A 24988-nucleotide genomic window follows, 5' to 3' on the forward strand; every position below is an offset into this window, starting at 1 on the left:
AGCATATTCAATTAAATATGGGTTGAAAATGATTTGCAAATCATTGTATTCCGTTTATATTTACATCTAACACAATTTCCCAACTCATATGGAAACGGGGTTTGTACATTATTTCTATATATTGTGATTACAATAGTGCTTAATTTGGTCTCAAAATAATGCTGACGATAATATTGTTAATCAACCCAGGCCTATGCACTACCCCCCATCAGTGACCTCTTTTTTCAAATTAATTTTCATCATTTAGTGCCGGTGGCCAACAAGAGGGACACTCGCTCCATAGAAGAAGCCATGAATGCCATCCGAGCGAAGAAGCGGCAGAAGCTGGAAGACGACACAGGCGCACACAGCAGCACTTCTTGAGTCTCTCTGTGTGTTCGTGCGTGTGGGCGCTTGTGCAATGTGATCCCTGTCTATAAATGCAATATTGTGTTCTACTTCAGAGACAGTATGTACGGCAGGTGGAGGCTCCTTTCTGAGACACTCAGTGTTTCTGCTTTTCTGGCAAGTAACACATGGGACAGTATGAGGAACGCGCTTTTATAACGTGGTGTTACCTCAAATCATTTTAATGCAGATTCTCTTAGTATTATCACAACATTTTTTACAAGGGCACTGTTACTGCCTGTATTCTATTAAATATATTTTGACCCATTTCCACCCATTTTAATCTCGTTCAAAACTCAAGATTAATATTGACTCAACACTCTTTGTATGACATGTATGAATTTTAAAATTCAGGGATTTTTTTGCTTCTTTTGTTTGTGAGCAACCGCCTCTCCATGATGTCATGTCATAAACGCAGGCGATGACTAGAGATGGATTGCTGTGATTGATACGTTTGATTGAACTTCTATTGTTGGTTATTGTCTCAGAGAATGATATGTCTGGGATTTCTAAGAAGATGTCTGTGCTGTTTTAGCCCTATGTGTATTAAAATAGAGGATGTTACTTTGCTTGGTCATTCAATAATTTCCCTTTTACATAACATTGTTATTATGGGTGTAGAGCTGCCTCTAATATTTTCTTTACTCAGCAGCCAAAAACATCTCAAATTGTATCCACAATTATGGAAGTATTGTTCCATGTTCACTTACAAAGCATGCGAGCAGGGTCCCTAAGCCCCCCTCCCATAACAACAAATGCTCACCTTTTTTTAATACTTTTTTTAAATGTGAAACACTTTTTTTTATACCTTTTTAATCAAACTTGAATTTAATTGGGCGCATGTTTCGTAGTAAAACAACATAAAGAGAAATAAATTGTTTAATAATTAGTTTTTTTAGTGCAAAATAACTCAACATAATTAAAAACACATTTGCATATCTTTCTCTCATCTCCACCCAGGTTTGGATTCCAGTTTGACTGTTTACCAGCACACTAACACTCGTAAACAGTATTATCAGTGACATAGCAGAAAGGGGCTAAGAATAAGTGTGTGGCAACATTTTATATGAAACACCCTGTCTTTCATTAATTCACGTTTTATATGCACTTACTGACCATTTGTGCATATAGGGAGGGGTGACACTGCATGCAAGATATTTTTGGTTTTTATTACTTTATTACAATGATTTCACAAAATTATACAAAATCATGACCTTAAAAAAAAAATACAGTGACTGTCGAAGAGGAAAAAAGTGGGAATGCCACAAAATAATACAACAAAACATGTAAAATATATATTGATAATCATATTTAAATTTAATTATGTTGAATACTATGATTCAAATGTGATTTTTTTTATATGCTAGAAATTACACTTTTTAATATCAGATTTTCTGTTTAATTATGTTGAATACTATGATTCAAATGTGATTTTTTTTATATGCTAGAAATTACACTTTTTAATATCAGATTTTCTTGTTATTTCATATTTATATTACTGGCTCGCTGACAACAAGCTATCCATCCACTTGGGTAAAACAGAATCCATCCTGTTTGGGTCCCACATCAAACTTAAGAGAGTCAATGACTTCACCATAAAAGTAGGTGACAGTGTCATCACCAGGAAAGATGAGGTCACCTACCTAGGTTCCATTCTAGAGGCTAACCTTTCCTGTGATAAAATGGCAACCAAGGTAATCAAAAAGGTTAACCAACGAACGAGATTTCTCTACAGAATTTCCTCTCTGGTCAACAAAAGCACCTTGAGGATTCTGGCGGGAACTCTCGTTCAACCCTTTTTCGATCCCTAGCACCTCCAAAACCCTCAAATCTAAACTCCAAACATCTCAGAACAAGCTAGTCAGGTTACTTCTAGACCTCCACCCCAGATCCCACCTCACTCCTACCCACTTCTCTAAGGTGGGCTGGCTCAAGGTGGAGGACAGAGTTAAACAACTTGCACTGAGCCTAGTCTATAAAATCCGCTACACCTCCCTGATACAGAAGTACATGTCAAACTACTTCCTTAACGTAAATGACCGCCATAACCACAACACCAGGGGGTGCTCCACTAACCACGTTAAACCCAGATTCCGAACTAACAAAGGTCTTAACTCATTCTCTTTCTATGCCACATCAATGTGGAATGCGCTCCCAACAGGTATAAAAGAAAGGGCATCTCTATCCTCCTTCAAAACCGCAATAAAAGTTCACCTCCAGGCAGCTACAACCCTAAACTAACACCCTCCCCGGATTGCTAATAATCAAATGTAAACAATCAAATGCAGATACTTTTTCTTTTTCTTATGCCTTCTGATCTCTCTCTCTCTCTCTCTCTCTCTCTCTCTCTCTCTCTCTCTCTCTCTCTATGTCCACTACTTGATGTCCATACCCCCCCTCCCTCCACACCCCTGATTGTAAATAATGTAAATAATTCAATGTGATTATCTTGTGTGATGACTGTATTATGATGATAGTATATCTGATAGTATATATCTGTATCATGAATCAATTTAAGTGGACCCCGACTCAAACAAGTTGAAAAACTTATTCGGGTGTTACCATTTAGTGGTCAATTGTACGGAATATGTACTTCACTGTGCAACCTACTAATAAAAGTCTCAATCAATCAATCAATGTTTTAATATTTATTAAAATTGGTGTCTATATATTTAATGCCCTGTGAGTAGTTTTTAATAGAAAAAAAAACAAAGTACTTAATTATTTTCAATAATGAAGACATCGCGTTCTGACTGCAACTATAATGTATGAAGGTAATATTAATTCCATGTACATTTTGTACGACGACTGAGTTCGTCATGCTATGACGTTGTGTGTCCTGCAGGGTGCGCCATAGCTCGGCCAAGCACAAGAAGTATCTCCACCTTTTGATTCCGGCAGAAACACACACGACTATTTGACTTGTGCTGTCAAAGGGAACGGATCACGCACATGTTGGGGATGAACAATGAAGTCCTTGCTGGTGTCCTTAATGCTGGTCTGGTGTGCAGCTGCTCAGCTGAGAGTCCGCAAAGGTAAAGACTGAACCTTCAAGTCGATCTTCTGCAGACGTGCGGAGCTTTTTGGAAAGAACAAGATCTCGCTGTGGTTTAGTGAAGATTTTTTTTCTCTCTCCCAAACTTGTCTTCTCTTAGAGTGGGCATTTCCTGTGGATTTGACTTAATTCTTGCATCATTAGGTCATATGCAGATGTTTCTTCTTATTTGTACCACCAAGGCTCGGGGGCGGCATGCACTTTTAAAGACAAGACCTTCAACCCGGGAGACAGCTGGCATCCTTTTCTGGAGCCCTTTGGACTGATGCTCTGCATGCGGTGTTTCTGCACTGAGGTACTCATGCTTTGTTTCAACTATCAAAAGATAATGTTTTATATATATATATATATATATATATATATATATATATATATATATATATATATATATATATATATATATATATATATATATATATATATATATATATATATATATATATATATATAAGAGATGTCTATCGGAAATTATCGGTTTTGTTTTTTTTTATTATCGGTATCGTTTTTTTTTAATTTTATTAAATCAACTTAAAATACACAAGATACACTTACAATTAGTGCAACAACCCAAAAAACCTCCCTCCCCCATTTACACTCATTCACACAAAAGGGTTGTTTCTTTCTGTTATTAATATTCTGGTTCCTACATTATATGTCAATATATATCAATACAGTCTGCAAGGGATACAGTCTGTAAGCACACATGATTGTGCGTGCTGCTGGTCCACTAATAGTACTAACCTTTAACAGTTAATTTTACTAATTTTCATTAATTACTAGTTTCTATGTAACTGTTTTTATAATGTTTTACTTTCTTTTTTATTCAAGAAAATATTTTTTTTTTATTTATCTTATTTTATTTTATTATTTTTAAAAAAAAGGACCTTATCGTCACCAGATCTGGTTGTCCAAATTAGGCATAATAATGTGTTTATTCCACGACTGTATATATCCGTATCGGTTGATATCGGTAGATATCGGTATCGGTAATTAAGAGTTGGACAATATCGGCATATCGGATATCGGCAAAAAGCCATTATCGGACATCCCTAATATACTGTATATATATGTGTGTGTATATATATATATATATATATATATATATGTGTGTGTGTATATATATATATATATATATATATATATATATATATATATATATATATATATATATATATATATATATATATATATACATACACATACACTAAATTGGCCCTAGTGTGTGAGTGTGAATGTTGTCTATCTGTGTTGGCCCTGCGATGAGGTGGCGACTTGTCCGGGGTGTACCCCGCCTTCCGCCCGATTGTAGCTGAGATAGGCTCCAGCGCCCCCGTGACCCCGAAGGGAATAAGCGGTAGAAAATGGATGGATGGATATATATATATATGTGTGTATATATACATATATGATATATGAGGTGTGACAAGAAACTCCATTCTGTGTTGCAGATGGGTCATGTGAGATGCAGTAAGATGAAATGTCCTCCTCTGCCATGTGACAAGCCAGTAGCAGATCCTCACCAGTGTTGTCCAAGATGCACAGGTAGACCTGCACCTTCCTTACCATGTGTCTTGTGCCCTATTATATCTTTATTAGACTAGTTTTATTACCTATGGCGATATAAAAGCTCTATTGGAACTGCTATGTTTATTATTATTATTATTATTATTCTTTCTTTCTTTTTTTTTTAGTTTATTTCGAACATGAACACACTTACAGTATAATACATCACACAATTTCATATAATTTCTCTTCACATCATGTCCGAAAAGGAGTAGGAAGAAACAAAGCTTATTTAATCCTACCCCTTTCCCACTTCAGAGCGTTTACATATACATATGTTCATTTAATGTCTTCTTTTTGTAACACAATTACATCAGTGAATGATTAATACAGCAGTTCTTGCAATATACAATTAAGTCAGTCATGATTAACATACTGAGATGAAGAATAAGGTTGAAGGTATTTCTCATAATTCTTCTTCCTTGTACTTTGTAAGCACTATTAATTTGAACAACCTCTTGAACTGGATCATATCAGTACATTGTTTAACTTCTTTACTTAATCCATTCCATAGTTTAATTCCACATACTGATATGCTAAAGGTCTTAAGTGTTCTACGTGCATACATATTATTATTATTATTATTATTATACACAAGTGTTTTCCTGGCATTTTTAACATGCATGAAAAATCACTAAAATTTGCATGGGCATCAGGCCCGGTGAAAAATATCACTCACTAGCGAGACGTTTATCATGTCAGGACGCACAAGAATGTATCAAAAAGTTGTTTGTAAACAAACAAGAAGTCAGCCATGTTGGTTTGAACCAGCTATTTTGGGACTAAATCAGGGGTCGAATTTTGACGAACTCCTCCAAGGGATTTTCGTAACTCGGAGCTAACCACTGAAAATATGGAGGCGAGTCATCCAGACATGCCCGTGTTTCTCCTTCCGTCTGTACAGACGCTTGTGGAAATCCCACATGAATACCTTAAGAGAAAGCGATTGCAGCTATTTCGGATACAACACTTCTCAGACGGCAAGAGAACTTCCGAATGTCCAGGTCAGCTGTGATTCTACTTACGAGAATGCGGGCTCCCGTGGATGTGATAAAAAAGGTAGCGTGTGCTTTGTATTACCTGGCTGTCGAGGGAAGACTACGTAAACCGGGGAATGCTTTTGGACTGGCAAAGCAGACTGTAACAGTTATTGTCCACCATGTATGTCGCGGACTCAACGTCTAGGTCCAGAGTATATAAAGTCACCAAAAAGGAATGGACAATGAAGGTGAAGGCAAAAGAGTGAGGAGTGTCCTGACCAGATATCTAGATCCCTAGATTGATTGTTGCAAAATGTTCTTTATCACATTGTTTACTTTCACATGTCCATTAAAGATTTGATTAATTTATGATGGCTCAGGTGTGATTCACTACAATAGGGCCCCACAGCACACTGGATTCCAGTTAATTGAAATACCACAACACTGGATATTGTCCAGATAAGTTACATTTAATTTAAGAACTTGCACACAAAGCAACACTGGAGGTGACTATGACGTGTGCTTTTTCCACGCATGCGTACTAGGTCGCGTTGCGCCGGCTGACGGCGGGGGCGAGGGGGTCTTAAACGACCATTGTGTGTGTGTGGATAAGGTTAGGTAGGATTTACCCTGGATAACCTTAGTGTAGAAGGGGCCGAAAAGAGCCCAAAAGCCAGTCACAGATACGAGACAGATGGGGGATTACAATCATTTTATGCCATTGGAGGTGGGCAGGGTTTAGCCACAAACTTTGATAATGAGTCTTACTATTCACCAGAAAAATGTTAACATTAACACCTCTACTCCTTCATCCTATTTGGTGCGTATGATGAATAAGACACCTTGAAGCACTTCTTGAATTAGTCAGGAAATAATCCAAAAACGTTTAGTTACAGAGGCGTTGAAATTGGTATTGTTTACGTTTAAACTGATACTGATCGGTACTTTTCAAAAATGCAATAATTGAATTACAATATGTTGTTGTGTCTTAGATAAACCGAAGGTCCCAGCGGCCCTGAGAGCTCCAGTGAAAGTGTGCAGATATAATGGAAGTATTTATCAACCAGGAGAGACCTTCACCAAACACGACCTTCCTGCAAAGCCAAGAAACCAGTGTGCCATGTGCTCATGCTCTGTGAGTCATTCATCACTTTCATTTATTGTGTAAAATACAAGTGTTTTCATCTTGTTACACTAGATCAGGGGTCACCAACGCGGTGCCCGCGGGCACCAGGTCGCCCGTAAGGACCAGATGAGTCGCCCGCGGGCCTGTTCTAAAAAAAAAATTAAAAAAAAAAAAAAAAAATTAAAATTAAATCTACATAGAAAAAACACAAGATACACTTTCAATCAGTGCATCAACCCAAACAACCTCCCCCATGCACACTCATCCACACCCACTCACACAAAAGGGGTTATTTCTTTCTGCTACCAATATTCTGGTTCCCACAACATAGACAACACATCTGCAAGGGACACAGTCCCTGAAGCACACATGATTGTATAGGCTGCTGGTCCACTAACATTTTCATTAATTACTATTTTTTAGGTAATTATTTTTATATTGTTTTACTTTCTTTTTTATCCAAGAAAATGTTTTTTATTTATTTATCTTATTTTATTTTATTTTTTAAAAAAGGGCCTTATCTTCAACAGACCAGGTTGTCAATGAAATTAGATTTGTTTAAAGGGTTTTTTAAACCAGGCCCAGTCCAGATAATGTCCAAGTCGGACTCAGCAACACACACCTTCATTCATGTACACAGAAAAAAATTAGGGAACACAACAGATTGCATATCATTTATAAACAAAATTACATTTTCAAAATAAGCATTTATGTACAGTCCAGATTATGTCCAGGTCACTCAAATTAGGGAACACAACAACAGATATCATATAATCTATAAACATAATTATACTTTCAAAATAAGCCTTTGAGGACTTCTCATCTTTTTTTAAATGTTTTTTGGCATCATTATCGTTTTCAACCATGTAACTTTCTAGAGTTAGAAAATACTGAATAAATGTTTTAAAGAAAGTAATACTAAGTGAATATCTGTTTTTGGCCTTAAAAATAAACCTTTTACCGAGTACTATAATTAAATTGACTAAATCATGATTGTCAATGAACTCTCCTAAAATAACAGAAACCACATCAAGCAATAAACAAACCAATCCTTAAACACATTTTTTCCACTTCCACCCAAAACAAAGACACAATATGACAATACCAAAACAAATGCAGGGTGGATTCAGGCTCCTGACAACAGAATCGGCAATCATCTGACTCTGTCATATTCCATAATTTTAACATTTTCCCTGTGGGTAAGAAGTTATAAATAATTTTAATTTGAAAATAACGATTTTGCACATCGATAGTAGTTTTATATATTAGTTTTAATATGGCATCCCATGGCAACGGGCAGTCAAAAAAGTCCTCCCATTTTCCATATGTGTTGTATGGGGCAGCCTTTAAAGATTTCTTTATTAAATAAAAATTATATATTTTTCTATTTATTTTAGTTCCTTTGTGCCAACTAGAATTTCTTATTAGAGGTTTACAAACTAATAATTTAGTAGTTCCATAATTAAGTATTTGTTTCCATCTTTTCCCAATTACTCCAGTTAGTTGATAAAATGAAAAGCTTGAGCAAGCATCACCATACATAGCTCTAAATTCATCATACTTCATAATTTTACCATTCTCATTGATAATATCATTGACAAAAATGATTCCTCTTTCAAACATATTTTTCCAAAAGAAAGGCTTTCCATCTATTACAATATTAGAGTTCATCCATATTATCTGCTGCAAAATATCGTCTCTTTTTTCTGGCACATAAAATTGAAAACACCACTATGAGTGGATTGTTTCCTTTAGGAACCCCGCCATGTTTCCCAGCAGACTCTCTACATAAGAAAAATGGGAGGGGATCACTTGTAAAAAAGGATACAATTTATTTTCATACAGTACATGTTTTTTGTCCAACAGGACATTTGTGTACCACTCAATGTTTAAATACATCTTTGGAACAATTGATGCTTTTAAAGACAGACACATAGCTTCAAGGTTGAGAAGTTTCAGGCCCCCATATTCATACTCTTTGTACAAAACCTTTCTTTTAATCTTTTCTGGTTTGCCGTTCCAGACAAAATCGAAGACCCTCCACTCATAAATCTTAAAAAAGTTTTGTGATGGAGCTGGTAATGACAAAAACAAATAAATAAATTGAGGAATAATTAACGAGTTGGCAATAGACATTTTACCATACAAGGTTAAGGATTTCCCTTTCCATAATTGCATAATTTTGTCCAGCTTTCTTAGTCGATTATCATAATTTACTGAGCCTAGATCTTCCAGATTTTCTGGGACAGCAACACCAAGTATGTTAACTGGTCCATCTGTCCACAAAACAGGCACTTTGCATTCCATTCGAAAGGACGTTCCCTTTAGATTTCCGATCCTTAACATTTTACATTTATCATAATTAAGCTTAAGGCCAGATTGCTGTGAAAATATGTCCAAAAGATTAAGAAGGTTCCGCAAACAATGAGGAAAAATCTTATCTTTGTGAATCAGCCTTTTCTGACATGAACTTCATCAAGAACAAACACAGAACACGCCTCACTGATGCACATCTGCAAGACTCACTCAGAGTTGCAGTGTCAAGTTACACACCAGAGTACAACACACTAGTTAACAGCATGCAATGCCAGGCTTCCCACTAACTGACAAAGAAACAGATAACAGATTTGGTGTCCAGTTCAAAGTGTGACATGATTTAAAAATTTGAGAGTTTACTTTTGTATTTTACATGAGTTATTATTTGTACAAACATGGTGCAAAGTAATTCATGATTTGTTAAAAAATGTTAGTGGCTAGCTAGTTAAAATGGGATATTGTGATTTCACAAGACTGTCTTAGAAGTGATCATTTGAAAATGTTCAATTTGAAAAATGTGCACTTGGAGAAAATATAAAAATAAAGTGTTGCATATTGATATTTATCTGTTTCTATATATATTTATTGTGAGAAATCATTAAGATGATCAGTGTTTCCACAAAGATAAATATAATTAATTATTAATAATAACAGAGTTAAAGGTAAATTGAGCAAATTGGCTATTTCTGGCAGTTTATTTAAGTGTGTATCAAACTGGTAGCCCTTTGCATTAATCAGTACCCAAGAAGTAGCCCTAGGTTTCAAAAAGGTTGGTGACCCCTGCACTAGATCTTCTCAAGGGACAATACTATAGAATTGAAACATGGATACACTTTGAAGCAGTCAGTGTACACGACTGCTTGAATCGCAGTATAGATTCACTATTCACCCGAAATGAGTCAACACAGACATTATTATCCCATTACTTTTGTCCAGTTTAATATTTGTGCCTTCACAATGGAGCTGTTCTTTTGGCTCGGCTTCCTAAAAAGAGCCGGTGGCTCTTTCGGCTCCCAAATGGCTCCTCAGATTTTTGTTGTTTTTAAAATGTATTACCAGAACACATCTATGATAGAACGCCTCGGGATCCCCCGAGAAGAGCTGGACGAAGTAACTGGGCAGAGGGAAGTCTGTGCTTCTCTGCTTAGGCTGCTGCCCCCGCGACCCGGCTTCGGATAAGTGTAAGATGATGGATAGATTTCTAATGTGAAAACACTAATTATTAGATTAGATTAGATTAGATAGTACTTTATTAATCCCAGAGGGGAAATTAGATTTTCAGCACAAACCCGTTCAAGATTAGACAAACAAACAGTGTACAGGGTTACAGAACTAGAACGCTGATGGGTCGTCATAAGGCGCCCCGTAAAAGATGGGAAAAAGGTAAACGCTGGGGGAGGATGAGTAAAACAATACAATCTAGACTTGGCTCCTAAGGGGGCCCAGTCTGGAGTGGGAACAAACCTCCATAGCAAAGCACATATACATATTACAACATACATCTCGAGACTTGCAACAGAGGGGAGGGCATGGGGGCTACGGTGGCGGGCTGCAGCTCTTCGGGCGCTGCCCAGCCGGCCATCACCCCTAAGGGATTCGCGTCAAAGGCGTTGTATGGCGGTGGGGTATGTGTGTGTGGCGTATATTTTGTGTGGATGCATGTATGTGTGTAAGCCTGCCGCGTGTCTCTGTTCCGCGGCCTTGGTGTTCTTGCCAGTCAGTCCAAAGTCAACAACAACTGGTGTGTGTCCATGAGAGACAAGAAGGGAGTTTGTTGTGTCTTCGCCGCAGTGTCCTTGGGGAAAGTCTCGAAGCCAGGGAAACAATCCAAGTTACAATGTTTTGTAATCAAATCAAAATGACTTATTTATTTGTATTTATATATATATTACCATAAAAACAAATGATAAACTACAAAAACAAACCCATTTCAATTAGACAAAATGTGCAATTTGATTGTGTGTACTATTTATATATTTACAACTATTTTCAGCGAAAGAGCAACAACACATTACACAACTAGATATACTTTAAGATGTGCAAAATTAAAAAAATAAAATTTTTTGGCTAGTCTTTTGAGAACATTGGCATTAAAAAAACACAAATTATCTCAGCTTTTGTTTTCTGCTGTTCATTTTCCTCAACTTTCCAGTGTGTAGTCTCTAATTATGTAGCATCACTTTCTCATGCTCACTTGTCCCCCGCCCTCCTTTTCCTGTGCTTGTGTGTGTGTAATCCCTCCCTCTATAGATTGGTACCTTTCACGTTTGAACTGATACGGTATCAATGCCTTGGTACTCAATGATGCCAATTTAGTTTAACATTAACACTGTATTTTGTTTTCTTACGCTTTTGAGTCTCATTTGCAAGTTTGCATTCATTTCAGTTTGTCCGAGGTGTGTTGCTTGAGCCAGGAAGTAGTCTTTGCCATTAAATTGTAATTATTATACTTATTACACACTAGCTCTTTAGTTGTATTTTTTAAATTTGAATGTGTTAAAATCGCCTTTTAAAGTCATCAATTCTAATCAGTAGCATATATATGGCATGTTCAATGTAAATTAGCCTCGAGCTAGCTTGGAAAAGTTGAGCTCTACTTTCGAGTGCTTTCTATCAGCCATACATGCTTTGTGGGCATGGGAAATTGCAACATTACCTAGACGGAGTCTGCTATGATTACGCCTGTTAGCCCGCCAAGTGCTTAAGCCGGTGCCGAATCTGCAACTGGACATGACGTCACATGCAACAAAGATATCCAAATATTGCACTGTTTAATTTTACGTGAATCAGTACATTGTACTGTAGTAGGGACGGGTACCCATTTCGGTACTTTAATAGGTGCCGACCGATTTCTGTCCTACCGAGTGTCGATTCACTTAAAGTCAGCTTCAAGAGGTAGTCACTTGAAATGGTTTTCACTTCACAGGTGTGCTTGAAGCTCATCGAGAGAATGCCAAGAGTGTGCCAAGCAGTAATCAGAGCAAAGGGTGTCTATTTTGAAGAAACTAGAATATAAAACATGTATTCAGTTATTTCACCTTTTTTTGTTAAGTACATAACTCCACATGTGTTCATTCATAGTTTTGATGCCTTCAGTGACAATCTACAATGTAAATAGTCATGAAAATAAAGAAAACACATTGAATGAGGAGAAGGTGTGTCCAAACTTTTGGCCTGTACTGTATATATATATACTGTATGTGTGTGTGTGTGTGTGTGTCTGTATGTATGTGTATATACATATATATATATACATATATATATATATATATATATATATATATATATATATATATATATATATATATATATATATATATATATATATATATATATATATATATACTGTATGTGTGTCTGTCTGTATGTATGTGTATATACATATATATATACATATATATATATATATATATATATATATATATATATATATATATATATATATATACTGTATGTGTGTGTGTGTGTCTGTCTGTATGTATGTGTATATACATATATATATATATATATATATATATATATATATATATATATATATATATGTATGTATGTATGTATGTATGTATGTATGTATGTATGTATGTATGTATGTATGTATGTATGTATGTATGTATGTATGTATGTATGTATGTATGTATGTATGTATGTATGTATTTATGTATGTATGTATGTATGTATTTGCATATATATATATGCATGTGTTTGTGTGTGTACTGTATATAATACGTAGCGCAGTGATTACAAACAATTGCCACCACAGTTGACATACTTCACACAAAAGTCATGATTTCTCCATAATTGATGGTCCAAATCTAATGAAGATTTTGGCAAAATGAGAGTAATTAATATGTTGTTTTTTTTGGTCGTTCTGTATTTTCTGAAGTACATTTCGCTGGCGGGAGCATGTTAGACAGTCAGCCGGTCACTAAGGACTGTAGTGGCGGAGTGCTTCAAATGCGGCCGCAAAATTGCCCCAAAATTATTCTTTGACAAAATAAAAGCATGTTATATTTTAAGTTTATGAGCTGTAGTATGTTTAGAACTGTAGTTAGACTCATCATTTGGGTTTATTTCGTCAGGAAAACTAACGTCAGAACAATTTGATTGCATGCATGCGAGTACAGCCGCAGACCTCCTTGGTGTGCGACATGGCGCCTGTCATTTAAAGTACCAGCAGAATGGAAAAACGGGTTGCTTCTATATTAAAGTAATTATCATATTTACTTGATTTATGACACCGAAAGACTTACAAAGTTTGCGAGTAAATAGATATGATTAAAATAGTATCAATCTCACAGAGATTCCCGAGCCATTTTGAAGGATACTGAGCTAGCCAGTCATGTGATCCGTGACGTAGAGGTAGGAACCGCAGACCCACTTCCTACCAACAACAATGCAAAGCATGAAGACTTTGTGAGAGGAAATAACGATTACTTCAGGACAAAGGATGGTCCAGAACCTTATATTTTTTATCCTGAATAAAAGGATCAAAAATATTAGAAGCGCTGCTAAACAGATCCAGCTTTAGTGAAACACTAAGCATTATGTAGCAATATTGCTAAGTGCTAAACAAGAAATACAAACTACAAACATAATAAAACAGCAGAATATTCAAAATGACCATCTGAAATTGTGGCATTTTGTGATGTTTATGCGGTTCAATGGGTACAATGAAACCTGCTCAGTAGCCTTGTGGTTAGAGTGTCCGCCCTGAGATCGGTAGGTCGTGAGTTCAAACCCCGGCCGAGTCATACCAAAGACTATAAAAATGGAACCCATTACCTCCCTGCTTGACACTCAGCATCAAGGGTTGGAATTGGGGGTTGAATCACCAAAAATGATTCCCGGGCGCGGCCACCTTTGCTGCTCACTGCTCTCCTCACCTCCCAGGGGCTGAACAAGGGGATGGGTCAAATGCAGAGGACAGATTTCACCACATCTAGTGTGTGTGACAATCATTGGTATTTTAACTTTAACTTTTGAAACGCAATTGAGCATATCAAGTCAACTTGTTTTTCCACTCTACTGGTAAGTTTTCATACTCTTTCTCCGCACGGCTTTGCCGTAGTCTATACACTACTGCCATCTAACCAGTTGGAATTGCAACTGCATGCAAAGTTTACCGTATAATACTTGCAAATGAGACACACATGTTTAATAAAACAAGATGATAACTAGACAGCGCAGTGTAAAATTTACATTAATTAACACATTTGAGCACACACAAAAGCACTGAAAAATGCTTCAGTTGAGTACTGGTATCCATGCCCAGGTTGGGCCGTTGACTTCAAAGCTGGCTCCTGTTTTTCAAAGATGGATCGTTTGATTGGGTGTTCCTCATCTGCATCTTATGTGTGTCATTGCATTGGACTGATGCATGAAGAGGATTTTTCTAGGAACTTAAAACTGTCATGAAACTACTATTTCACTGAAAAAATAATGTCTATCCGTCCCCAAACCCCAGAGCTTCCTGGAACATGCACGGAAAAATGTTCAAACTTTAAAACCGCTGACGTTTTGTTCCCACTCCAGAATGGAAATATATTTTGCGCTATAAAAACCTGCCAACCAATCAGCTGCTCCTCTCCGGTCACGGCTGCAGACACCTGCTGCTTGCTGTGCAAAGGTAGGCCAAAGTCTTCCAGCTGACTAAAGAAGTATTTTCTAAAGCTGGAACAGGTTGGTCAGGGCCACACGAATACTAAATACTTCATTGTTCAAAACAGGTCAAGACTCCACTGGTGGATCTTCATCAGCAGAGGATGCAAACCAGCAGCTCAATAGAGGCGTCGTACGTCACGTCATCATGCATGTTTTGAAAATATTATTCAATCATTCCACACAACTCTTTTGTATGTGTGTTTCTAAAAAGAGGCACTCGCTGCAGCAGTGTTCTGCCGAGCAGGACGCGGCACGTTCCGACCAAACCGGCGTCTGGACTTCCCCCAGACGCCTCAGCCTCAGTGAACTTGACCTCAGAGGGGCTTCTGAGACCAGCGTGAAGATTTTAATGCAGCAGAAACACCAGAAAGGTTTGCAAAAGAGGCGTTTTTATATGATAAACATTTTATTACAAAACATTTAAATTAGGAATATATCTAATTGCGATTCATTGCATTTTATCAATAGTTAACTCATAATTATTCACAAATATAAGGTCTCTTTCATAAGTGGAACTTATTGAAATGTACATCCAACTGGGCAATTTGTTGGATTTATACAAATATTTGCTTATGAAACATTATGTATGTACCTTATATTTAACAGCTCAACGTAAAATGGACACCAACACTCTTTTAAAGGCACACAGATGCAATACATATATATTTTACAATATATGACACATAACTATATATATGTATTTCTATACCTACGACTGGCGGAAATATTGTATACCTTTTTTTTGTAGCATGTTCTGGTTAAGTCTTTAATTACATAATGTTTAACAGGCTGAATATTAAATGTTATGAATAAATAATGGAGGTTAATACATTGCCATGCAGCCATATGAAGACCAATAACTTGTACATCTTGTAATGCACAGAACAACAGAACATCAGAAGCATTTATTTAGGTAGAAATATCACATATATATATATATATATATATATATATATATATATATATATATATATATATATATATATATATATATATATATATATATGTGTGTGTGTGTGTGTATATATAGATATATACATGTATAGATACATATACATATACATATATATATATATATATATATATATATATATATATATATATATATATATATATATATATATATATATATATATATATATATATATATATATATATATATATATATATATACATAGAACTTTGCAAGCGACTTTACTGCTGTTAAAGGAAACCATCATTAACTCGCGTTAGCTTTGGCAGGCCTCATTTGAATGTATTTTCTATTTGTTAAAAAAAAAAATACAGCAGCAACAAAATAGGCTTTATTTAGATGAAAAGTGCACAACAAACAAAATCCATTATTTAATATGTCTAGCAGGCGTTGTGGCGCCCTACTCTGTTTAGCGGTCCTTGAATGCATCGTAAAAACACCTCAGTTTTGTATTCCTTTGAGTATAGATCAGGGGTCACCAACCTTTTTGAAACCAAGGGCTACTTCTTGGGTACTGATTAATGCGAAGGGCTACCAGTTAGATACACACTTAAATAAATTGCCAGAAGTAGCCAATTTGCTCAATTTACCTTTAACTCTGTTATTATTAACAATTAATGATATTTATCTTTGTGGAAACACTGATCATCTTAATGATTTCTCACAATAAATATATATAGAAACAGATAAATATCAATATGCAACACTATATTTTTATATTTTCTCTAAGTGCACATTTTTCAAATTGAACATTTTCAAATGATCACTTCTAAGACAGTCTTGTGAAATCACAATATCCCATTTTAACTAGCTAGCCACTAACATTTTTTAACAAATCATGAATTACTTTGCACCATGTTTGTACAAATAATAACTCATGTAAAATACAAAAGTAAACTCTCAAATTTTTAAATCATGTCACACTTTGAACTGGACACCAAATCTGTTATCTGTTTCTTTGTCAGTTAGTGGGAAGCCTGGCATTGCATGCTGTTAACTAGTGTGTTGTACTCTGGTGTGTAACTTGACACTGCAACTCTGAGTGAGTCTTGCAGATGTGCATCAGTGAGGCGTGTTCTGTGTTTGTTCTTGATGAAGTTCATGTCAGAAAAGGCTGATTCACAAAGATAAGATTTTTCCTCATTGTTTGCGGAACCTTCTTAATCTTTTGGACATATTTTTACAGCAATCTGGCCTTAAGCTTAATTATGATAAATGTAAAATGTTAAGGATCGGAAATCTAAAGGGAACGTCCTTTCGAATGGAATGCAAAGTGCCTGTTTTGTGGACAGATGGACCAGTTAACATACTTGGTGTTGTTGTCCCAGAAAATCTGGAAGATCTAGGCTCAGTAAATTATGATAATCGACTAAGAAAGCTGGACAAAATTATGCAATTATGGAAAAGGAAATCCCTAACCTTGTATGGTAAAATGTCTATTGCCAACTCGTTAATTATTCCTCAATTTATTTATTTGTTTTTGTCATTACCAGCTCCATCACAAAATTTTTTTAAGATTTATGAGCGGAGGGTCTTCGATTTTGTCTGTAACGGCAAACCAGAAAAGATTAAAAGAAAGGTTTTGTACAAAGAGTATGAATATGGGGGCCTGAAACTTCTCAACCTGGAAGCTATGTGTCTGTCTTTAAAAGCATCAATTGTTCCAAAGATGTATTTAAACATTGAGTGGTACACAAATGTCCTGTTGGACAAAAAACATGTACTGTATCAAAATAAATTGTATCCTTTTTTACAAGTGATCCCCTCCCAGAGAGTCTGCTGGGAAACATGGCGGGGTTCATAAAGGAAACAATCCACTCATAGTGGTGTTTTCAATTTTATGTGCCAGAAAAAGGAGACGATATTTTGCAGCAGTTAATATGGATGAACTCTAATATTGTAATGGATGGAAAGCCTTTCTTTTGGAAAAATATGTTTGAAAGAGGAATCATTTTTGTCAATGATATTATCAATGAGAATGGTAAAATTATGAAGTATGATGAATTTAGAGCTATGTATGGTGATGCTTGCTCAAGCTTTTCATTTTATCAACTAACTGGAGTAATTGGGAAAAGATGGAAACAAATAATTAATTATGGAACTACTAAATTATTAGTTTGTAAACCTCTAATAAGAAATTCTAGTTGGCAAAAAGGAACTAAAATAAATAGAAAAATATATAATTTTTATTTAATAAAAAAAATATTTGAAGGCTGCCTCATACAACACAAATGGAAAATGGGAGGACTTTTTTGACTGCCCGTTGCCATGGGATGCCATATTCAAACTAATCTATAAAACCACTATCGATGTGCAAAATCGTTATTTTCCAATTAAAATTATTTATAACTTCTTACCCACAGGGAAAATGTTAAAATTATGGAATATGACAGAGTTAGATGATTGCCGATTTTGTTGTCAGGAGCCTGAATCCACCCTGCATTTGTTTTGGTATTGTCATATTGTGTCTTTGTTTTGGGTGGAAGTTGAAAAAATGTGTTTAAGGATTGGTTTGTTTATGAAGCTTAATGTGGTTTTTGTTATTTTAGGAGAGTTCATTGACAATCATGATTTAGTCAATTTAATTAAAGTACTCGGTAAAATGTTTATTTTTAAGGCCAAAAACAGATATTCACTTAGTATTACTTTCTTTAAAACATTTATTCAGTATTTTCTAACTTTAGAAAGTTACATGGTTGAAAATGATAATGATGCCAAAAAACATTAAAAAAAAGATGAGAAGTCCTCAAAGGCTTATTTTGAAAGTATAATTATGTTTATAGATTATATGATATCTGTTGTTGTGTTCCCTAATTTGAGTGACCTGGACATAATCTGGACTGTACATAAATGCTTATTTTGAAAATGTAATTTTGTTTATAAATTATATGCAATCTGTTTTGTTCCCTAATTTTTTTCTGTGTACATGAATGAAGGTGTGTGTTGCTGAGTCCGACTTGGACATTATCTGGACTGGGCCTGGTTTAAAAAACCCTTTAAACAAATCTAATTTCATTGACAACCTGGTCTGTTGAAGATAAGGCCCTTTTTTAAAAAAATAAAATAAAATAAGATAAATAAATAAAAAACATTTTCTTGGATAAAAAAGAAAGTAAAACAATATAAAAATAATTACATAAAAAATAGTAATTAATGAAAATGTTAGTGGACCAGCAGCCTGTACAATCATGTGTGCTTCAGGGACTGTGTCCCTTGCAGATGTGTTGTCTATGTTGTGGGAACCAGAATATTGGTAGCAGAAAGAAATAACCCCTTTTGTGTGAGTGGGTGTGGATGAGTGTGCATGGGGGAGGTTGTTTGGGTTGATGCACTGATTGAAAGTGTATCTTGTGTTTTTTCTATGTAGATTTAACTAAAAAAAAATAAAAAAAAATAATAATAATAATAATTTTTTTTTTTTTTTTTAGAACAGGCCCGCGGGCGACTCATCTGGTCCTTACGAGCGACCTGGTGCCCGCGGGCACCGCGTTGGTGACCCCTGGTATAGATCAATTACTCTGCTAAGAGAGCACAAATGTACATAATTGAATATCTTAGTTGTTTAGACAGCAATGTGGTTGTATACGTTTAGATTAGGGAATGGCGTTTCTTTTTGGGGAAAGACGTTAATTTTTCTTGTATTCATGTCAGCATTTAAGCTAGCGAGTTCGCTCCAGTCAGTCTGTGAGTTTATCAAAGTGCAGTTATCAGTCATGGTCTTTATCTCGGGTCTTTTGTCAAGTTTAAAGATATTTTTCCGCCATTAAATATGTGACTTATAAAAACCACGTCATAATTGTTAGGATAAAATTAATGTAGCTGTTAAACTTCAATAATAGGGTTGCTTAAATCAAATTAAGAAGGTTTAAGACTACATCCACCTGGATAGCGGGAACCCTAGCATGAACACTTTCCTCTACACAGACACAGAATTCGTCAAAGCTCATCTTTAAGCATTCCCACACAGCATCAACATTTTGGAACATCCATCCATCCATCCATCCATTTTCTACCGCTTTTCCCTTTTGGGGTCGCTGGAGCCTATCTCAGCTGCATTCGGGCAGTAAGCGGGGTACACCCTGGACAAGTCGCCACCTCATCGCATGTCCAACACAGATAGACAGACAACATTCACACTCACATTCACACACGAGGGCCAATTTAGTTTGATATATAATATATAAATATAATCTATGTGTGGCAGCATAGGAGAAAATAATGTTTGGTTTCCTCTCATTAAAGTGAAAAACAGAGGTGTAGTTTTTAAAGACGGGGGGAAGCTTAGCACCCAGAAGATGCATCAGCACTAATAATAATATAATAATAATAATAATAATGATGTATTATTTGGATATTAACCCACTGATGATAATTATACATGAATCAACTAATCTCTACATTACACTCCAAAGTAAAGAAAAACCTGACAGATTTGTAATTATATTTCAGCGAATATTACAGGTATTATGATTATTTAAATTCACATTCTGGCCATTTTATATTAAATCTGTTAGCATTTTTTTGGAAAAACAAACTTTAAAAAACAAAACAAAAGTATTTATGGGGTTGGGGGAGTTAGATATCCTCTAGATCAGTGTTTTTCAACCACTGTGCCGCGGCACACTAGTGTGCCGTGAGAAATTATGCAACTTCACCTAATTGGTCCAAAAAATATTATTTGCAAATCAATAATTATAATCTGCAAATAATGTGCCGTTGTCTAGTGTCTGTGCTGTATAGAGCGTGGCAGGGCAACCATATAAAACTCCATATCAGTAGGTGGCAGCAGGTAGTTAATTGCTTTGTAGAAGTCGCAACGCGTCGAGGATGGTTTGTCGTGATCCCAATATGCAGAGCACAGCAGGAGATGGCGTGCAGGTAAAAAGTATGTAACGCTTTAACCAAAAATGAACAAAAGGGAAAGGAAACGGCAATGAAGCATAGGGATGGCTATGCAAAATTAAAGTAAAATCGAACTGGCTACAAAGTAAAACAAAACAGAATGCTGGACGACAGCAAAGACTTACAGCGTGTGGAGCAGAGACGGCATCCACAAAGTACATCCGTACATGACATGACAATCAACAATGTCCCCACAAAGAAGGGAAGTGTCCTCACAACTGAAATAGTCTTGTTTGCCAATAGAAAGCAAGTCAGGCAATAGCACTCAAAGGAAGGCGTGAAGCTGCTACAGGAAAACACCAATAAAACAGGAAAAGCCACCAAAATAACAGCGCAAGACAGGAACTAAAACACTACACACAGGAAAACAACAACAAACTCAAAATAAAGCACGACAACCTGATGGAGTTTCATTTTTTACCGTTTTCTGCTGGTGGTGTGCCTTCGTATTTTTTTAATGAAAAAAATGTGCCTTTGCTTAAAAAATGTTGAAAAACACTGCTCTAGATATGTTAATCCCCATCTTTTAAAGTCAAAAACCTAACTAAGGTTATTACATGTGTTGTAAAAAGCTGGTTTCAACCAAATCCATGCAATAATGATTTGTGTTAGTACATGTAAACATACCAAGTGTGTGTGTAAGGGATGGCAACGTTGGGTTTAAAGTGGGACGGGGGGCTCCTACAGGAGTCTTGCATATGGGAACCCAGAATTTGGTGCTCCGCCCATGTTTGCAATAATAAACCCACTCATCAATTCATTGTTTATATCACACCCTTCAATTGCATGATGTTATTGCTTTGTGTTATTCTCTCATTCTATTGATTCCACTGAGTCACCCCACAAACGTTTAAAAGTTGTGTTAACACAAAGCTGCTTTGCATTCAAGTTATAGCTCTGTATTGCATATAAAACGGTTCGGAGAGCTTTTTTTCTTATCTCAGACGTGTGTGTTCCATGTGTCACCAGCATGTTTGTACAATGGCAAGACATACTCGCACGGAGACACATGGCACCCAGTTTTGGGGAAGGTCCTGGAATGCATCACGTGCTCTTGTAGCGACGGCCTACCGGAGTGTAAACGCATCACGTGTCCCAGTCAGTATCCGTGTCAACATCCGGTCAAGTCACCCGGAAAGTGCTGCAAGGCGTGTCCAGGTAGGTTGTAGTTGAATTTTGTTGTAAAAAAAAAAAAAAAAAATTATAATCCATGCACTTATTCGTAGAGAGTAAACCTGCAAGTAACCACACTGACTGTTTCCTGGGCAACAAAAACAAAGTGTTGGTCTACAAAGTCGAATCCGCTGTAAAAGTGGACTCTCCCAGCACGGTTCGGATCATCGCTATTGAAAGAGCAAGCGCTGCTGAGGTGGAGGTGCAAGTATGGAAGACAGTAGACGGTACAGTAGATATCAATTGAACTATGCAAGAAAACAATTTGCCGGGTGAATAAACACTTATTTCTTCATGCAGGTGTTTTACAATTAATGGAAATAGGTGACATTGGAAGAAGCGATATCAAGGATCATCCTGAGGATTACACCTTACTGACAACAGTCGATGAAGGTTTCGCACATTCAGCATTCTACAAAACCCAAAACCAGTGAAGTTGGCACGTAGTGTAAATCATAAATAAAAACAGAATACAATGATTTGCAAATCCTTTTAAACTTATAATCAATTGAATGGACTGCAAAGACAATATATTTCATGTTTGAACTGAGAAACTTATTTTTTTTTGCAAATAATCAGCTTAGAATTTGGCAGCGACACATTGCAAAAAAGTTGGCACAGGGGCATTTTTACCACTGTGTTACATGGCCTTTCCTTTTAACAACACTCAGTAAACATTTGGAAACTGAGGAGACACATTTTTGAAGCTTTTCAGGTGGAATTCTTTCCCATTCTTGCTTGATGTACAGCTTAAGTTGTCGTATTTTAGGCTTCATAATGCGCCACACATTTTCAACGGGAGACAGGTCTGGACTACAGGCAGGCCAGTCTAGTACCCGTACTCTTTTACCATGAAGCCACGCTGTTGTAACACGTACAGAATGTGGCTTGGCATTGTCTTACTGAAATAAGCAGGGGCATCCATAAAAAAGATGCTGCTTGGATGGCAACATATGTTGCTCCAAAACCTGTATGTACCTTTCGACATTAATGGTGCCTTCATAGATGTGTAAGTTACCCACGCCTTGGGCACTAATACACCCCCATACCATCACAGATGCTGGCTTTTGAACTTTGTGCCTATAACAATCCGGATGGTTCTTTTCCTCTTTGATCCGGACGACACAACTTCCACAGTTTCCAAAAACAATTTGAAATGTGGACTTGTCAGACCACAGAACACTTTTCCACTTTGCATCAGTCCATCTTAGATGAGCTCGGGCCCAGCGAAGCCGGCTGCGTTTCTGGGTGTTGTTGATAAATGGCTTTGGCTTTGCATAGTAGAGTTTTAACTTGCACTTACAGATGTAGCGACGAACTATAGTTACTGACAGTGGTTTTCTGAAGTATTCCTGAGCCCATGTGGTGATATCCTTTACACACTGATGTCGGTTTTTGATGCAGTACCGCATAAGGGATCGAAGGTCACAGGCTTTGCCGCTTACGTGCAGTGATTTCTCCAGATTCTTTGAACATTTTGATGATATTACGGACTGCAGATGGTGAAATCCCTAAATTCCTTGCAATAGCTCATTGAGAAATGTTGTTGTTATACTGTTCGACAATTTGCTCACACATTTGTTCACAAAGTGGTGACCCTCGCCCCATCCTTGTTTGTGAATGACTGAGCATTTCATGGCAGCTGCTTTTATACCCAATCATGGCACCCACCTGTTCCCAGTTAGTCTGTTCACCTGTGGAATGTTCCAAATAGGTGTTTGATGAGCATTCCTCAACTTTCTCAGCCATTTTTGCCACTTCTGCCAGCTTTTTTTTAAACATGTTGCAGGCATCAAATTCCAAATGAGCTAATATTTGCAAAAAATAACAAAGTTTTCCAGTTCGAACGTTAAGTATCTTGTCTTTACAGTCTATTTAATTGAATATAGGCTGAAAAGGATTTGCAAATCATTGTATTCTGTTTTTATTTACGATTTACACAACGTGCCAACTTCACTGGTTTTGGGTTTTGTTTATCCAAAATGCATATGAGGTTGATCGAAGGGATATTATTATGATTGCAGAGATGTGGGGAAAATTCAAAGATGGAGCAGGGAAACTGGATCAAGTACAGAGCGTTTGTGAAGACGGCATGAAGGAGATGGTCACCTTCTTAGATCCCAAGCAGGTGGAAGGATTGTGTTCACCCTGACTTACTTTGGGGGACGGTATTAGAAACACATTATTTTAACCGCATGGTTTTATTGTACAAATGTTTTTATTTCTGTATTTATTGTAAAACATATTTTAGTGGGAGTTTGACTATTTGAATGCACACAAATTGTATAAAAGTGGACGAAGCCTCTAAATGTGATGAGCGAAGCAATAACTGTGATTTCTTCCAGACTAGCAGGGGGCGAAGTGACAGGACATGTTAAAGCTGGTAAAAAAGATTTAAGTGAAAATACATTTTAAAATTAGCTCCCGAAGGACATCGTTCTGTTCATTTTGTAAGGCAAAATGAGGCCAAATGTGTATTTGTTGTGTTGTGCTTCTTTGTTTAAAGATGGCAGCAGCTTTTTTGGAACTCGAATCCTTCAACCCTCTTTAAAAATATAACTGATGGTCCAACCATTAAGTATTGTCTTGTCTTTTGTCTGCCTTCTCTTAACTTGTCATTATATTACTTATTTTCTATCAAGTCCATCTTTATCAGGCAGGGGAAGCAGTGCATTGTCAACACCGTTTACTGGTATTTTGATCACTTCATTGCATGTTTTGGTCACCCTGGTCCTTCAAAACCCATATAGTGAATACTATGAGCAAAAAAGAAATATAAAAGAATCGTCATTTCCGGACTTCCCTGCACTTCCATAAATACCATAGCCTGTGTTTCCTCATGCTTTTTCAGC

At 36.4% G+C, this 24988-nt stretch overlaps 3 protein-coding genes across 5 annotated transcripts in view; 2 read left to right on the top strand and 1 right to left on the bottom strand.

The window, feature by feature from the left end:
• The window catches only part of LOC133650454 (voltage-gated potassium channel subunit beta-2-like), a 193384-nt gene that overhangs the window by 8516 nt on the left and 159880 nt on the right, over positions 1-24988 (top strand). The gene's annotated exons all lie outside the window — the stretch shown is intronic.
• Positions 3254-24699, top strand: LOC133650449 (chordin-like protein 2). Its single transcript, XM_062047685.1, has 11 exons — positions 3254-3422; positions 3625-3737; positions 4891-4984; positions 6978-7120; positions 14960-15053; positions 15154-15218; positions 15300-15459; positions 21933-22121; positions 22190-22363; positions 22437-22529; positions 24161-24699. Exons 1-11 carry the CDS (start codon positions 3356-3358, stop codon positions 24286-24288), a joined length of 1320 nt encoding a protein of 439 aa, XP_061903669.1. The 5' UTR covers positions 3254-3355; the 3' UTR covers positions 24289-24699.
• Positions 3723-24988, bottom strand: part of LOC133650451 (X-ray radiation resistance-associated protein 1-like) — a 42157-nt gene continuing 20891 nt past the window's right edge. For 2 of the 3 annotated variants that reach the window (XM_062047691.1, XM_062047697.1), the window contains exon 17: positions 10934-11234. The gene's annotated coding sequence lies outside the window, so the exon portion shown is untranslated. Of the gene's footprint in view, positions 3758-10933; positions 11235-24988 lie in introns of those variants that run through there. The other variant, XM_062047692.1, reaches the window with a different exon arrangement.

The sequence above is a fragment of the Entelurus aequoreus genome, linkage group LG05 (assembly GCF_033978785.1).
Source record: "Entelurus aequoreus isolate RoL-2023_Sb linkage group LG05, RoL_Eaeq_v1.1, whole genome shotgun sequence".
In the NCBI taxonomy this organism is placed as follows: Eukaryota; Metazoa; Chordata; class Actinopteri; order Syngnathiformes; family Syngnathidae; genus Entelurus; species Entelurus aequoreus.